Source organism: Rhinolophus sinicus, linkage group LG03 (assembly GCF_036562045.2).
Source record: "Rhinolophus sinicus isolate RSC01 linkage group LG03, ASM3656204v1, whole genome shotgun sequence".
NCBI classification, from domain to species: Eukaryota; Metazoa; Chordata; class Mammalia; order Chiroptera; family Rhinolophidae; genus Rhinolophus; species Rhinolophus sinicus.
In genome coordinates this window covers 68,833,881-68,851,379 of record NC_133753.1, presented here as the reverse complement: position 1 = coordinate 68,851,379, position 17,499 = coordinate 68,833,881, and the positions used below count along the sequence as shown (strand labels likewise).

The 17,499-nt window shown below is 35.0% G+C and overlaps 1 protein-coding gene across 2 annotated transcripts in view; it reads right to left on the bottom strand.

Moving 5' to 3' along the window:
- Window positions 1-17,499, bottom strand: part of DPH6 (diphthamine biosynthesis 6) — a 151,550-nt gene that overhangs the window by 52,958 nt on the left and 81,093 nt on the right. For both annotated transcript variants that reach the window (XM_019725545.2, XM_019725543.2), the window contains exons 4-5: window positions 9,925-9,998; window positions 6,201-6,319 (exon numbers count right to left, since the gene is read on the bottom strand). In XM_019725545.2, coding sequence (XP_019581104.2) covers window positions 6,201-6,319; window positions 9,925-9,998 — 193 coding nt within the window. The remainder of the gene's footprint in view (window positions 1-6,200; window positions 6,320-9,924; window positions 9,999-17,499) is intronic.

Here is a 17,499-nt window from a genome sequence, read left to right as displayed (position 1 = left end):
TTGATTTTAACAATTCATCAGGTTGGGAATAGAGGACTTTCTTTTACTTCCCAGAAGGTGACTCTAGAGTGCAAGTTTTGGTTTCTCTTAAGTGTGCTGCTTGTGCCTCTGGGGTTGCTGGTACCTTGCTACTACTGTTGTTACTGTGGTGGTGGGTGTTGCTGTGGTCATGAGTGTCACAGCGAGGGTTACTGAGATGGTGGGTGCCCCCGCTGAGTCTGGGTCACTTAGGTCTTGGGGGACCACCCCCATGGTGGGGGATGAATCAGGTGGGGGAAAAGCCAGGTTCCTTAGCCCTGCTGTTGTCACTTGAGCTATCTCTGCTGCTGTTATCAGGCTCTCTGCTGTGGGCACCGCTGCAGTCAGGTGCAGGAGCCAGAGTAGTGGGCACTGATACCACTGCTGGCCTTATTTTCCTTTGCTGGGGCCGTGTGGGAGTCCGGAGTCAAGGACACCATCTCCTTCACTGCTACTGTGCTCACTGGGGCTGCGTTCTCAGCTGTGGTGGCTGAGGAACCAGGGTCACGGGGCACCGTCCCTGTCATTCCCCCCATTCTGCTTCCTGTATGCATTCCAATTCACCCACCTCTAGATGTACGAATACCAGTATGTGGATCTCTCAGGCTTCCTAGTGTGTTGAGTAGAGGAACCTTTATTGGGTTATAGATGTCCCACTAGTTGTACATTGAAGGGGAGAGACAAAGGGATCATGTCACTCTGCATCATGCTGATCTCACCCTCTCCTTAAGTCGTCTTAACCTTAGCCTTACTTTGATTTTTTTCCACTAGAGCATCTCCATACATTAGGCTCAAGTCTCACCTTTAAGCCTTTCAGTGTACAATCCCTATCTTTAACAGAGATTGCTATTCATTTAGCTCAGTATCTAACAATCCTAAGAAGTTCTGTATTCCACCCCCATGGGGGCATATAGCCTAAGACCCCTTTCTGGGGATTGGGAAGACAGATCTGGCCTGTCAGTTTTTTGTTTTCTTTTTCAGATTTGATGGCTTAACTGAGAGAATAAATTCAGCCCCGTTTAATTATTTTCCATTCTAAATCATGACCCTCATAATTGGCCTGAACTCCAAATTAGGATAGCATAAATTCACTGCAGCATTTTAAAAGGCAGTGTTAGAATGCCACTCCCATCTCTTAAAACATTAACAGTGCTTTATTAAATCCTTTGGAAATTCCATCGATTTCTTATTTTGTCATCCCATTTTTAAGAAGCCATCTAAATAAATTTACGTTGTTGAGTCAGTTATCTATCTCCTTCTATCTTTTCATTTACCTCCCTTGTGCTTCTTTTTTTTGGATGGTTTAGAATTTTTTCTACCATGCAGCTCTATGCTTGATAACTAAGCCAGCAGATCTGTTACTGCCCTCTGAATATTCTCTCAGCTTCCCAAGAGCTAGGTTTTCGTGAGCTACATCCGTCACGTCATCATGTGTGCCAACAACATCAAATTGTAGTCTTCCTCTGGTCATTCATTATAAAGCCTCTACAGGCTTGCTTGCACATGGACCATTCTTATTACTGTTTGAAAAGGAATATTCCAGTTATTGTTCAGGGAAGGAGTACGGCATTTAATCCTCAAAGGGTAAGACTGCCAAATCCCAGCGTTAACCTACTATAGCAGGTTAGTTGTCATATCATTTATCTGCTCAACCTAAATAATCTTTTATATTCAACAATGTCTAAAATAGTGATGTGGCCCCTGATTGTAAATTATAATAATCCATGACATTAATTATTCACCAGGCTTTTGCTGGTATTTTCTATAAAGAGCCCTAACTCTTATACAGAATAATGCTCACTTTTTAGCATTCAGTGGTCACCTGACCTTGGTCTTCAACTGCCTGTATGGTTTTTTTAGTGACTAATTTAGTTATTTTGTAAGCAAATACAACTTTCAAGAAGTAGAAGGTTTGCCAGAGATGGGTAAATATGGTCTGCTGTGTTTTCTCCAACTACCATCTCTTTTGTTATTTTAAAGGGTCCTGTTTGTACCAGAGCTGTGAACAATAGTTGAGTCCTCATCATGATTTTCTACGCTCTCTCTTTTCTTGCCCAGAGGTGTCTTATATCTGTGGGACAGGAAAAAAAAATCCTATCAACTAGTCCAGTTTACAATAACAAAAGACTGGATTGTCAAATCAGATTCATACAAACCAGAGGCTCCTTACCTGGTATCACGCTTTACTAATAATTTCAAGACTACAGGTAAAGGGCCAGGAGAAGCAGGGAGGGGGTCAGAACCATCAGTATCACCCTCCGGGTGTTTTCTGGGTATACTAGACCTGGTCTGACACAGGTTAACATGTAAGGTCTCTAAGCAATGCATGTAGTTTACATCACTTACACAGAAGATAGCGACCTCAGTTGTAAAATATCTCTAGTTCATATTCAGATAGTTACACATTTTACATGACATGTTCTATGGAGTCATGCCCCAAACCCAAAGATTCCAGGTTTGTTTACCGAAATCAATCACAGCAACCAGACACATCATGCTAAAGACTGTCCAAAGATACGGACTCTCCTCAGACAGTAAATATCATTAGTGACTTTGCTTTATTTGTGTATGCCATGAGGCCAGTAGTTAATGTTTATAAGATTATATGGGTTCTTCTTTCTTTCTTTTCAGGGGCTTTATCCCAGTTACTGGAAATAATGTGTTACAGACCTGCTACTTGGTCTTTTTGTTCCTAGTAATTACAGAATTTTCTAATAAATAACATATTATGTGTCCTTGAGAATCAAATTTTTCATTACACACACCCAGACAAGGACACAAAAAAAATCCCATTAAAAGATATCTGGGCATCTTGAAGAAATGGAATCTAGGTTAGGACTGGGGCAGAAAATACACAACATGACCCATATGTTCATAGCAGCATTATTTATACAGTCATGAGCCACTTAAAGACATGGATATGTTCTGAGAAATGCGTCATTGGGTGATTTCGCCATTAAGTGAACATCACAGTGTGCACTTACACAAACCTAGATGGTATAGCCTACCACACATCTAGGCTATACTTTCCCTAGGCCTAGTGACAAGGCCGCACAGGATGCTACTGTACAAAACAACGTGAAGTTACATCAAGCAAAAGAGAAAATGATGCAATCAAGAGATGTAGTAAACATGAGATAGATAGGAATACTGCTGGCATAACATGGCATGCTGTTTTAAATAAAGTTTTCTAGAAAAAGAAAGAGTACACTTTAAAGTAACAATAAAAAGTATAGTATAGTAAATATATAAACCAGTAACATAATTGTTTATCATTATAAAGTATTATGTACTGTACATGATTTTACGTGCTATACTTTTCTGACTGGCAAGGCAGTGATTTTGTTCACAGCAGCATCAAACACGTGAGTAATGCGTTGTGCTACAACATTGTGATGGCCACGACACCACTAGGCGACAGGAATGTTTCAGCTCCATTATAATCTTATGGGACCACCATTGTATATGCTGTCCATGATTGACTAAAATGTCATTAGGCAGTACATGACTGTAATAGTGCCAAACTGGAAACTACTGACACGTCATCAATGATAAAATGGACAATTAAATTGTGGTATAGTCCTACAATGAAACTATACCATAATGAGTAATCAACAAATTATTGCTTCATTCAATAATGTGGATGAATCTCATAAACATAATTTGAGCCAAAGAAGCCAGACACAATAGAGAATACACTGTTTGACTCAATCATATTAACTTCAAAACCAGGAAAACTAATTTACAGTTTTCAGAGTCACAGGAGTTGTTACCTTCGGCAAGTATTGAAAAAGAGTGTATTAACAATGTTCCACATCTAGAGTTGGGTGTTGATTACACAGGTATGTTTACTTTGGGAAAAATGCATTGAATTTCATCAAGTTCGTCAATTCTTTGTCGTACACTAAGAATTTGTGCATTTTTTTGCATTTATGTCACAGTTCAATAAAAGGTTATTTAAAAACAAAACAAAACATGAGGTAGATCTATATTCATTGCCATGGAAAAAATCTCCAAGATACATTGTTGAGGAAAAAAGGCAAGTTGCGATCAATACACAGAGATCAATACCATTCATGTCATATTAAAAAAGCCATAAAACAATCATAGTATTTCTATATATACATATACACATACCAAAAAAAAAAAAAGTGATCTAACAAGTTGATCAGTCATCACCCAGGTGTGTATCTCTGGGAACAGAGTAGTTAGCGGGAGAGGAGAGGCTAGATCACATATGAAATCTTTTCTTATTTATGAAAATTTAACATTATATGGAAAGAGTGTTTTCATGTAATACTCATAATTAAAAATAAGTATTTCCAAAAGGCAGGATTGGTCTTAAATCCAATGTGAAGATGGTTATTTAAATAAGTCTAAAACCCAGAAATTTCTTTAGATACTAAGCTGTTAATGTGAAAATTTCATAAGTTCCCTGAACCCACAGACATGAAGGGTATATAACACAATTATTGGAAATATATCTTTATACGTTAAGGTAGGCTCAACCCTTTTCTAAGACCATCCCATAATCTCAAGGGCCACAAAACTTTGCTGACTGCTTCTCCCCATGGAAAGATCCTATTGTCCCATTTTTTTTTTTTTTTTTGCTTAAAACCTTTTCTGAAAACATTAAAAGCCAGGAGTGAAGACTGGAAGCCTACATTGCATCATTTATATGTTTCTGTGTCTTTAGAAGAAATGTGCCCCTCCATAAACCTTTCTTTAATACTGTTCTTGAGAATAACTTTCAGTTTTACATAGATAATCCACAGAAACTACTCATCGTATGCACTGTACTTGTTAAAATCAGATGTATACTTCTGTCATTGAGAGGCCAAGGACAAATTAGCCCAATTTTATACTTCACTCAAAAGTGTCATACATTTAATCACCGTCTCTGACCCCTACATAGAGGCACACACACCAATGAAAAGACACACAATTTCAGTTACATACTATAACAGAAGTGGTAGTAAGGTCGTGTTCTATGGCTCTTTCTCATGGGGCAGGTTCTCTCTGGGTTCTAATCCATTCCATTCTGTATGAGTAAAAGGGACTAAGGTTGTACTGTCTAGTGAGATGTGTCATGAACTTCATTACAGAGCTAGACTAGCTTAGAAAATCCAAAAGAGAGAGCAAGAGAATACACTCTGTGTAGATTTATATAGAAACTTATATGACAAAAAGATCTATAGTGAGAACTTCAATCATAAGAGTGGCCAAGCGACATTTTCTCAAAAATGAGAACACAACACCACCTCAGTCTTTCTCTTTTTAACAGCTAATGTGGTCAACTGCAAGTTCTCTAAGGCTTTCCACTAAAGACAATACTTAGACTTCAACAAGAAGAGAGAAGCTTGGTGTTTTTATCAAGGAGAAATATTATGGGATCTTTCTTGTAATGCTGTTTAAAAATGTGAATTTGTTTGTAAAATCTTCCACAATTTGAGACCTCATTATTTCAGAGATCAGAAAGGTAAACACTCTCAAATGAGGTACATAATTTAGGCTCTGAGAATTGTGAGGCTCCAGGGCATTTCCTGTAATGGGTTCATGAAATAAATGTACTGGGCTCAAACCCTATGGTTTCTCAAAAATGAATATAATTATAAAAATTCAAAACAAATTAATATGTTCGTATGTAATACCCATATTTGAATTAAATTACCACTTGCCTGTTTTGTCTATGCTAACGGATCAAATGACATTCTCTCAAACATGATTTTCTCACCAATCCCAACAAAAACCCACTACTCTGTTTATTTCTGATACCACAAACAAAGCCAATCATTCTACTTTAGCATTATTCAAAATACGTTAAAAAAATACAAGGAAAATATGTGTTGTGCCAAATACAGCTTTTAAAAAGCTTAAGAAAAAAAACAACAACCTATATTTCTTGGTACCTATGAACCTGAATTCCAAATCCTATAAAAAGAACTTAAATCAAAGGATCACAATACAATGCCAGTTTTAGAGGCAGTTACATATTTATAAAAAAAAAAATTATGAGGCTCACTATTAATTACCTTGGTAAAATTTCGCCTTACTCAATTTCTTCAGCTGATGACTCCACATTTTTATATTCTAAGTCATACTTCCTTTTTTGCTGTAATTGCTTATTAGTGAACTCAGATTATCTGTGTGGTACAGAAAGCTCCCTTAAGTCTGGTACATACCCAAAGCTGCCACTTTTATGATGATTGCTTGAATGTTAGATGATATCATCTCTTGGAGCAAATCTTCTTGGTTTCTCTGCCAAAGGTAAGCTAAAGGCTGAAGATTAAGCCTCTTACACCTATAAAAGAAAAAGAAAAAAATCAGATGACATCTTAATGTTCTATACTTGGATCCATAGCAATTACTTTGATTTTAAACATAATGCTTCTCTCAAGGATTTTAGCACTTAAAATGGTTTTAAAAACATGTTTTGCATAATGAAGTTTATATATACAACATAAACATATTTAATTTCCACAGGCTATACATAAACAGATAAAAATGAAATCTCCAGGCAGTTTAGAAGTATTAATTTTAGTAAGACTCTACAAGTTTAGAAACCTATGCAAAAGAGCTTCTAAATGCCAATGGATGATTATTCTTGTTTTCAGAACTTCCTTGGGTATCAAAATTGTGAAGCATATGCAAAATAGGCAATTTAGCATGATAAAATAATCATATGCTGATTAACTTTACAATACCTATGGTTACATGAACTATTCTTATCTACTAACTTTGAAAATTTTTAAAGGAATTTGACTCTGAAAAGAAAATTATAAGAACAAAATGTACAACATACTGAGCACCTACCGTAATACGCTGCAGGCATTGTACTACGCATTTTACATTGAGGTGCAGGGAAAAGAATCTGGGTTTTGGAGTCAAGATAAATCTGGGTTTGAAAACTACATCTGCACTCACTAGTGAGGTGATGCTGGCAAGTCAAAACCAAGCTCTGGGTCTTTAATTTCCTCATTCATAAATAGGAACAACGATATTTACTTTAAAAGATCTTGAGAAGATTAAGTGATTAGAAAGTGAAGTCATCCTTAACTCCTCTTTTCTTCACATTTCTCATCCAATCTACCACACGCAGAATAGGATCACTCCTTCCCAACACCGCTGCTAACACCCTGGTCTGAGCTACCATTCTCTCCCGTGTCATTATCTTCCTAACTTCCTTCCCTGTTTCCATCCTTGCCCTTTTAAAAATCAGTCTTCAATACAGCAGCCAGTGTGATCCTTTTAAAACATAAAACAAATCATGGGATTCCTCTGCTCAAAATCCTCCCCAACACTCCCAGTAAAAGTTCTTACAACAGACCTACATGGATCTCGCTCTGGTATATCTTCTACTTCATTTCACACTACTCTGACCTCACTCCAGCCGCCACCCCTGGCCTGCTCACACTTGCCTTACACTAGCAGTGCTCCCTACCTTCTTTACTTGCTTCATGCCTTTGCTTCAATGTCACTTTTTCAAGGAGAACTATAATTAAAAGTAATTATTTACAAGGAAAACTATGATTAAAAAAGTAATACAAAGAACATAGTACAATGCCTGGATAAAATAGGTATTCAATAAATGGCCAAGCCAAGTGACTTGCCCATGTCACACTGTAAGTGGCTTAGATAAGATTTCAAATAAGAAATACAGCTTTAAAGCCAATTATCCCTAATGTCTGTGAGGCTACCTGATTGGCTACTCTAGCCCACGCTGCTCTCTCAGAAAATGCCACTACTTCGTAAATGTACCACATGTTTGGACATTGATTCATCCACAGTCTTAAAAATATTACTAGTTTTTCATGTACATAGAGACTGACTTTCAAAGAAATCAAAACCTTTCTTACTAGAAAGACCATTATATAATTTTCATTTGTAAAATGTCCCAGAGCATCTAGAGTAGTGTTCACACAGTTAATAAACATAAAAATGATAAAACTGAAACTACCCATGTAACACAAGCATTACAGTTCTTGCTGTCCTCTTACCAATGTTTAATGCCTACCACTTTTAGCTAAGATTTTTTATTTTTTACTGAAAAAAACTCTTTCTGTCATTGCAAAATTCTTGGTTGTTGCTTTGATATCTACGATCTTTTGACTGTTTTAGACTTAAGTCAAACTTCTTCACCTGTTTAAAATTTTTAACAGTTCAAAATATGACTCAAATACATTTCCTTTGTAAATCATTGTTGCATTTGAGCTTGTGACATTTATTAAATGCTCGATATCTTGAAAATTTAATGATGCAACAGAAACTACAAACTGAAGACAGGCTAATTCAAAACTGAGTTTGGAGACTAATGGACTCTCAGTAACACTGCTTTAAAATTTTCAAGGATAAAATTTTTGCAGATATGCTTTATGGTATAAAATCTGGGCATTTTATAACCATATGTTGAAATGCATCTGAGACTGCATTTTAAGAAAAATCTTGCCTCTATCCAAATATGCTATGGGCCCTTCTTCCATTTAGCCTTCTAATCAAGGGCATTTTCATTGGCTTTTTAACTTTTATAAATAGATGTCAGTCCTATCTACACTTTGGCTACCCATGAAACCACTGGGTTTGAAACTATTAAAATAACAGATCTGTAAACTAAGTAATTCTTAGGGAAGGTGACTAAAAACTGAGGAGAATAATATCATTTCTAGCATATGGCTTAAAGAATATGCAATCCATCTCCATCTGTAGATCAGTTGTTTTCAAAAGTAGGTAGTCAGAATGTAAGGAAAACATTTTCAAAATAAATGTCTGACCTCCCCTATTTCTACCTCCACTCTGTAGAGATACTCCAGAGATATTCCAATATACTCCCAATTATGAGATCACCACATTCCCCTTTACATAATTATGCTTTGCCTTACTTTCCTTTCATTTACTTTTAAAATTCTGTATTTTTAACTGTCTTAAATTCACTGTAGAATTAGGGGAGATAAATAAAATAAAAATTTTAATTTGATTTCAGTTCCATTGTAAGTATTCAGTTCCATGTAAGTATTTAATGAGATAGTCAATATGAATGTTTCTTTGTCAAGAATATGAAACTATTACATAAATACACCTCTTATTTCCATTTATCATTTTGAATAGCAAAGTTATTTCCAGGTTAAGTTATGCTCAAGATAAATACTGGAGTCCACAGTTTCTTTTCTGCTAATATAACTATGTATAAGTCTCTGTACAATATTTTACTAATCCAAATAAATTAAAAATGAAAAAATAAATACATTCATGTGATGTTTTGCCAAACCAACATTAAATAATCAATATTATCATCTGACCTTATGGTGTTTTAATAGATTAATGGAAAGGACTGTTTTGGTGTTTGTAGATACATACAATGTTTCACTAGTGCTACATCCTTTAGGGGGTGAGAAAGAATGGGGAGCAACAACCTAAAAATTCCTTGAAAGTTGAATGGCTTTACACTTAAGCATTTCATTCATGAATATTTTTGGCTAATAACTGAATTCTAAGGACCAAAGGGTAAATTCCTTAATAAGCTTTTTTTAACTTTGAAATGTTACTGCATTTTTTCTATTAGATTCTGATTTTTGTTACAAATGATGATATGTTAAAAGAGATTAGAAGAGTGTACCAATTCAAATAAGGAAAAATTGAAAATAATACTTTTGAATTTAAAAATCTTTGCCTCAACTTATAAGTAATTTATTTCTCCTTATAGTAAGTTAAGAGTTTTCTCCATGTGTGATATAAGGATAGAAAAAATTAAAAGTGCAACTTTTGTTACTTAGGTAAATATTTACAGTTAATTTCATAGGGCATGTAGAATATCATATCTATTTATTATTTGGATATAATTATATTTTTTATTTATTCACATTCTTAAAATACATATAATTTAAAAATATAAGACAAATAATGTTCTCTTACACATTTTCTACTCGAACACGCTGATAGTCAGAAAGTATAGCACCTACTGATATTCCTTCTACTTCTTCTTTTTCCTGAAAATAAAGGAAAAAATATAACTTTAAAAATGAATACACATATGACTCTGCACTATGCTCTGAAAATTGTAAATGAACGGTGTCTCATCTAGAAAACCACCTTGAAGCAGACTAATTTACTGAAAATGCAATCCACATTCAGGGAAAAGAATACATATATTTAAGTCATCCTCTCAGCTGTGGGGAAAATAATTATTCTTTTTCTTAAAATACAAATAACTAGAGACCACTTTCCATGGAAAAGGCAAAGACTCAAGCAGCTCTTCTAAAATGTTTTCTCACTTAATATATTTTTAAAGACTCATTGACATTCGAAGGAAATTTTTGAAAAATTTCTATTTAAGGACAGTATTTTCCCAAATTAACTTTTTTTAAAATTAAGCAATGACATAAGTAGATAAGGGAACATAATGATTTTTACTTGTATCTTACAAAAGCATGATTGACCTAGGAGCACCCAGGAAGCAGAGATGGTAGAGCCACTGCCTAGGTAACAGTATAGTACAATGGATAAAAAAATTCTACGATGGGAAGGAAGCAATGGATCTTTATCAACAGAGTTACAACTGAGAACATCCAGCAGTATATCCAGCAGAGTCCCACGGGGAAGAGAACTAGTCTCTCCAGATGGTCATTAATGACCTAAAGAAGAATGTAAATTCCAATATGATCGAGTTGGTAGATGACACAAATCTAGGATGGATTTAAAAAAAAAAAAAAGGAAGGAAGCTCAATCATGTACATGGATAGATAGGGACAACTTGAGGATTTGGAAGGATAGGTCTAAGATGAGACTTAATATAAAGAAGTATAAGATAATACACTCAGGGAAGAATGATACACAATATAGGTATAAACTAGGGAAGTGCTATCAAAAAAATAGATATGAAGAGAGTTACTGAGGGGTAATTACTAATAACAAACTGAACAGAAATTCTCTGAATAGGTGTAAAAGAAAATCCACTGTAGCATACGAAGTACAGAAGAAACTACTTCAGAGAGATGACTTCATTATTAATACTCTGGTCTTTCCAAACTTGGAAACATACAAAAAAGAACAACAGTGTTTCACATAAAAAACAACTGTAATATTTGAGATATACTAAAATAACCCAGTGTGTCCTAAAAGGATGCTATAATAAATAAACAAAAATGCAGAACAGGAATCTTTCATGCCTTTGGAGATAAAGCCAATTTAAAATTTCCCCTCCAAAATGATAGAGAAATATCTGCCCAAATCTCCCCAAAGTAAAATGACTCTTTCTATTAGATAAAGTTTCCAGGAAAAGAGTGATTTCCTTTACTTTCCTATTTCAGCAACTTTGTGAGAACATTTGCTTATAACCTTTCTCTAACCTTCTGAAGCCATTTTCTTTTCATAAAAGTCATTGTATTCATTAGAAAAAGTCAAGGCATAGTGTTCCTCATTAAATGCAAATATAGCATAGATCATAGAGTAGTGAATAGCGTTGAAAGTTAAAAATTTCAGTTCTGCCATAAGAAAACAAAGTATTAAGTGTGTGTGTGTGTGTGTGTGTGTGTGTGTGTGTGTGTGTGAATGTATTTCTCTATAGATGATAGAAACAAAGAGCCACTGGTGTTTCTCTTTGTTAACTAAGTCAAGCCACTGTTAAAATAATAATTGGAATGGATTATCCATTTAAAATGTGTTAACCTTCTAAGTTAGAACCAAAATGTGTCCAATTTTAGAAGAATGGCTCTTTTCTTGCAACAAATGGGGATAATGCGAAACCTAGTTTGGTTTTGCTGCTGAAAAATGTACAAAATAACTTAGAAAAACTAGTTAAGGTCAAATGTTGTGAGCCTACTACTGTACCTGCCTGCTCTTGATCTGAGGAAACTTGAAAACCACAGTGAAAGGCAGAGATAATGGTAAGACAGCCATGAGTTATCTACCTAGGAATCTATATAATCTAAATATAGATCTAAGTAGTGATTTGTTCAACAATCCTGATTACCCACCAAAATTTCATCCCTACCACTGACTAGCTCTGTGACTTTGAGCAAGTTATGTAGTTCTTTGTTTCTGTTTCCTTACCCATTAAGTAAGGATAATATTAATTCATGTTTTCTAGGATTATTGTAAAGATTGAGTAAAATAATTCAGATAAATAATAGCACCTAGTAAACACTCAGTAAATATTTTCTTCTGTCATTTTCATAATCTTCTTCCTTATTACTATTACTTTTTGTTATTGTTGTCTTGTATTCTTTTTTAAAAATTGGTTTCAGGTGTACAAAACAATGTAATAATTAGACATTTACAACCCGCACAAAGGGATAACCCCCCCAATCTACTACCCATCTGATATCATATATAGCTGTTACAATATCATTGACAATATTCCCTATGCTGCACTCCACATCCTGTGACTCTCTCTCTATATATATTTAATTATAGTTGACATTCAATATTATTCAGATTCAGGTGTACACTGCAGTGGTCAGGAATCTACACAGTCCATGAAGTGGTCTCCCTAATAAGTCCAGTGGCCACCTGGCACCCTACATAACCTTTACAACATTTCTGATTATATCCCTCAAACTGTATTTCATATCCCCATGGCTATATTGTAATTACTAATTTGTTCTTTCTAATCCCTTTACTTTCTCCCCCATCTCCCCTCCCATCTAGCAACCATCAGTTTTTGTTTTTTTTCCTATATCTCTGAGTATATTTCTGTTTTGTTTGTTCATTTATTCTGTTCTTTACGCATAAATGAGATCATATGGTATTTGTCTTTCTCTGTCTGACTTATTTCACTTAGCATAATATTCTCTAGGTACATTCATGTTGCTGCAAATGGTAATATTTCATTCTTCTTTATGGCCAAGTAATACTCCATTGTATAAATGTACCACAGTTATCTTTATCCAACTGTCTATTGGGCATTTTGGCTGTTTCCATGTCTTGGCTATAGACCCAATTAAAAAATGGGCAGAGGACATGAAGAGACATTTCTCTAAAGAGGACACACAGATGGCAAACAGACATGTGAAAAATGCTCATGTCACTAATCATTACAGATACTGAAATAAAAACCACAATGAAATACCACCTCACTCTGGTAAGAATCGCTATCATCAATAAAGCAACAAATGACAAATGCTGGCGAAGATGTGGAGAAAAAGGAACGCTCATGTACTGCTGGTGGGATTGCAGATTGGAGCAGTCACTACGGAACAGTATGAAGGTACCTTAAAAAATTGAAAATAAAACTACCTTATGACCCAGCAATTCCACTCCTGGGTATCTATCCAAAGAAATCCAAAACACTAATTTAAAAACATATATGCACCCCTACTATTACTTTTATAACTACTTCTGTTATTATTTCTACTATTACTGCTACTGACCACCACCACCACCACCATCACTACCACCACCATTACTACTATGGATTAAAGGTCTAACTTGACAGACAAAAACCTTCATTCCTGGGTGTTAGCCTCCTGCTCTTTAGCTCTTCTCAACACTAGCCTACTAACTTATGATGGTCAATTTTATGTGTCAACTTGACTGGGCTAAGGAATGTCTACATATCTGGTAAACTATTATTTCTGTGAGGATGTTTCTGGAAAAGATTAGGATTTGAATTGGTAAACTGAGTCAAGAAGACAGCGTTAATCAGTATGATGAACATCATCCCATCGGTTGACGGCCTGAATTAAGTAAAAAGGCAGAAAGGCTAATTTGCTCTCTGCTTGAGCTGGAACATCCACCTTCTCCTGCCCTTAGACTCTGGCACTCCTGGTTATTGGGTCTTCACACTTGGACTGGGATTTACTTTATTGGCTTCCCTGTTTCTCAGAACTTTGGGTTTGGACTGAAACTTTATCAGCTTTCTTGACCCTTCAGTTCAACTTGCAGATGACAGATCATGGGACACGGCCTCCATAATCAGATGAGCCAATCCTTCATAATAAGACTTCTATATGATCTTTATATATCCTACAGTTCTGTTTTTTGGAGAACTCTGACTAATACAATTCAGACAGGGTGAAGAATATGAGCCAAAGCAATAAAGATAGCTGCAACTGAAAGCACGTATCCAGAAGTGGAAGAGAAAAAGGCAGGGAAAGTAAGTTGGGATCAGACTTCAGAAATGCGGCCTGCATCCTGAAAGCAATCAAGAACCCTTCTCTTAAGATGTTTTAATTTTTTTTAAATCAACTCTATGTACAACTTTATATTGTATATAATTTATATACAATAAACTGCATCTATTTAAAGCACACAATTCAATGAGTTCTAACAAACGTATACACCAGTGAAAATGCCACCACAATAAAGATACAAACCATTTCAATTATACCGAGAAGATACTGTACCTTGTTCTTCTTTGCAGCCCAACCCTACAGTTCTCACTCCTGGCTCAGACAACTACTAATCTGCTTTTATACATTAGTGTGCACTTTCTCAATTGTTATGCAAATAATATCCTATAATATAGATCACTTTTTTCTAGTTTCTTTCACTCAATCTAATGATTTTGAGACTGATCCATGTTGGGTGCATCCATAGTTCATTCCTTTTTATTCCATTTTAATCCATTACATGAATATAATACATTTGTTTATCCATTCATTGGTTGATGGATATTTGAGTTGCTTCCAGTTTGGGGTTCTTATGAATAAACTGGCTACGAATTTTCCTATATGTCTCTGTGTAAATATGTTTTCATTTCTCTTGAGTTACTAACAATTTTAAGAAGTAATATATGCTCATACAGACAAGAAAAAAGATTAAGACTGAACACAGTGACTAGAGAGTGGAGAAAGGTCTAGTCTGAAAGAACTGAAGAACGGAGACAAGAGACCAAAATCCAAAAACAATTTAGAGACCAATTTAATAGGACTCGGGAATCATCTAAACAGAGACAAGAAGTATATATAAAGGGTGGGACCAATGATTCTAGTTTAAGTGACTATTAGCTAAGAGAGAAAATATATATCATTAAAGAAAATACAGTTGACCCTTGAGCACATGGTTTGAATTGCGTGGGTCCACTTATACATGGATTTTCTTTTCAGTAAGTACATACAGTACTGTAAATGTATTTTTTCTTCCTTATTATTTTATTTTTCTTCCCTATTATTTTAATAACATTTTATTTTGTCTAGCTTACTTTACTGCAAGAATACAGTATATAATACTGTTAGTCACGACCACTGAAGGAAAAGTTACAGTCACATTTAATGAAAGCAAGAACAAAACATTTGACACATATCATTGCCAAATTTCTCAAAGAATGAATTTCAGATCCTCAGTAAAATGAATATGATTAATCAGTCAATGAATATCTATTGCTAAATTCAACACAATTCAGAGAATTTGGAGAGTTGAACACGTTAAATTACATTCCTGTGATCAATATGGCCAAAAGGTAATCAAGAAGTGAAGACCAAAGGTGGAGAAAATTAAAATAATAATAATAATAATAATAATGTCAGTAATAGGGAAGTTAGAGAAAAAGCCTGGACCCTAAATATTCTGGCACATTGCTAAGCCACAGGTGCTCTCAGACACCAGTGGAAACTATTCAACTTAGGCCATTATCACTATCAATGATGGATGTATAAATTCAACTCAAGAAATAATAAAGTCAGCAATAGCGTCACTGGGTACTAGAAACAGCAGTGCATAATGTCATTAAACCTTTATATCAGTTACTGCTCTCAACAGTGCTCTAAGGTAGATTTTCATTATCTTCTTTCTGTTTTGTAAATAAAGAATGCTAAGAGACTTCTATACAGTCAGTTATGACCAGACTGCCAAGCAGATATCACAAGCCCATTTGTTGCTTAGAGCACCATTCCCCCCAATCTTTGTCAACGTGAAACACACTTGCAAGACTGCTGACAAGCTAGTCCAGGCAGCTATCTGACCTACATGGCCAATCCTCACACTAGAGAAGGCACTTGCAAAAGCAAACACATACTCACAAACTGCTACAAACACACCTTTATTATTAGCATTGTTTCTACAACTACCCATATGTAAAATGAGTTATACCAAGGATTTATTCGGAAAGAGCCAACATAGCAACACAGTTTAAGGATCCAAGGGCTGAATACAGATGGTCAACCATGCTTCTCAGAATACATTTTTAATTGTTAATGTGGAAGAATCTCAATCTATAACTTTCTCAGTTGAGGTTGGGACATACTATTTAGAAAACAGATGATTTATTCAAAATTAGTAGTGTCGCTATGCATGCAAATGCACGTACATGCTATACTTGTACATGTACAAGTATAAATAAAGCCCAGCCTTTTGTCTTTTAAAGGAAATACAAGGAATTTAGTTGTAATATGCTTTTTCTCCCCCCTAAGGAGAGAATGATCAAACCTTCTGTCTGGAAGAACATCACATTGCTAATATGATGACTTACCCTAAAAAGCAGGATTGAGTGAAAAATGAGAGATAAGGCACTGCCATTTTTTACTAAAAAGGGGGGAAAGGATAATACTTTTGAATAAATTATTCAGTTCTATAGAGAAGGAAAGTTGCATTTCTCCCAAAAGATTCCAGAATTTGAATATCCTGGGTAAAAAAACACTTGAATTCTGAGTTAGGTTACAGCAAAAAAAACAAAGATAAAACAGATAATAGTTAATACATTTCTGGAGAAGAGACCAGGAAATAGAAGGGAGATTTCAGGCTTAGAAGCTTGGAAATAGCCATAAAAAGTACCAATATCTTTCCCTGGACAGATGCTAGTGCCTGTCAAACCCAAAACCTACATACAGCTAGCTCCATTATAGCAATTTTGATAAGCAGAAAACAAAACAGAACAGAACAAAGAACCCCTCACATTGAGTCTACCAAAAGCTGCTGCAATGATGCGGAGAGAGAATAGAGGGCTCAATATACAGAGAAAATAATTTTGGAAAAAAATTATCACAAGAAAAAAAGTGAAGTTTTGGAAACGTTCATGTGTACGAAATGGAATTTAAAGAAACAAATGAAATAAAAGGAGATGGAAAGAAAATAGTCTGAAAAGAAAAGCAGGTAAAAATAACAAGAGAAGTAGATTTTTAAAAAAAAATAAAGACTGTAAGGAAAAACACAATCACAAAAATAATTTTGGCATGAAAAGTAGTAGTAAAGATCCAGAATCTGTAACACAGAAAAACAAGAACAACAAGGCAGAAGATACAATGAAGATGCTCAGAGCACAGAAGAAACAAGAAAAAAGATGAAATTTTGTACAAAGAGATACAATAAAGTATAAGGTAGAAAGAGCAGAAATCCAGTAACTGTAATTAACAGTGCTAAAAAGAACAAATGAATGATAACTAATAAAACTATATTAGGAGAATATGTTGATAGAGGAAGACTTACCTGAGTCTTCATGGAGAACAAGTAAAATTAACCAAGAAGGACCAACCCATAGACACAGCTACCAAAGGCTGCATTGCAGAGACATGTGAAAATTAACTCTAGGAGATATAGATATCTATGTTCACAAAT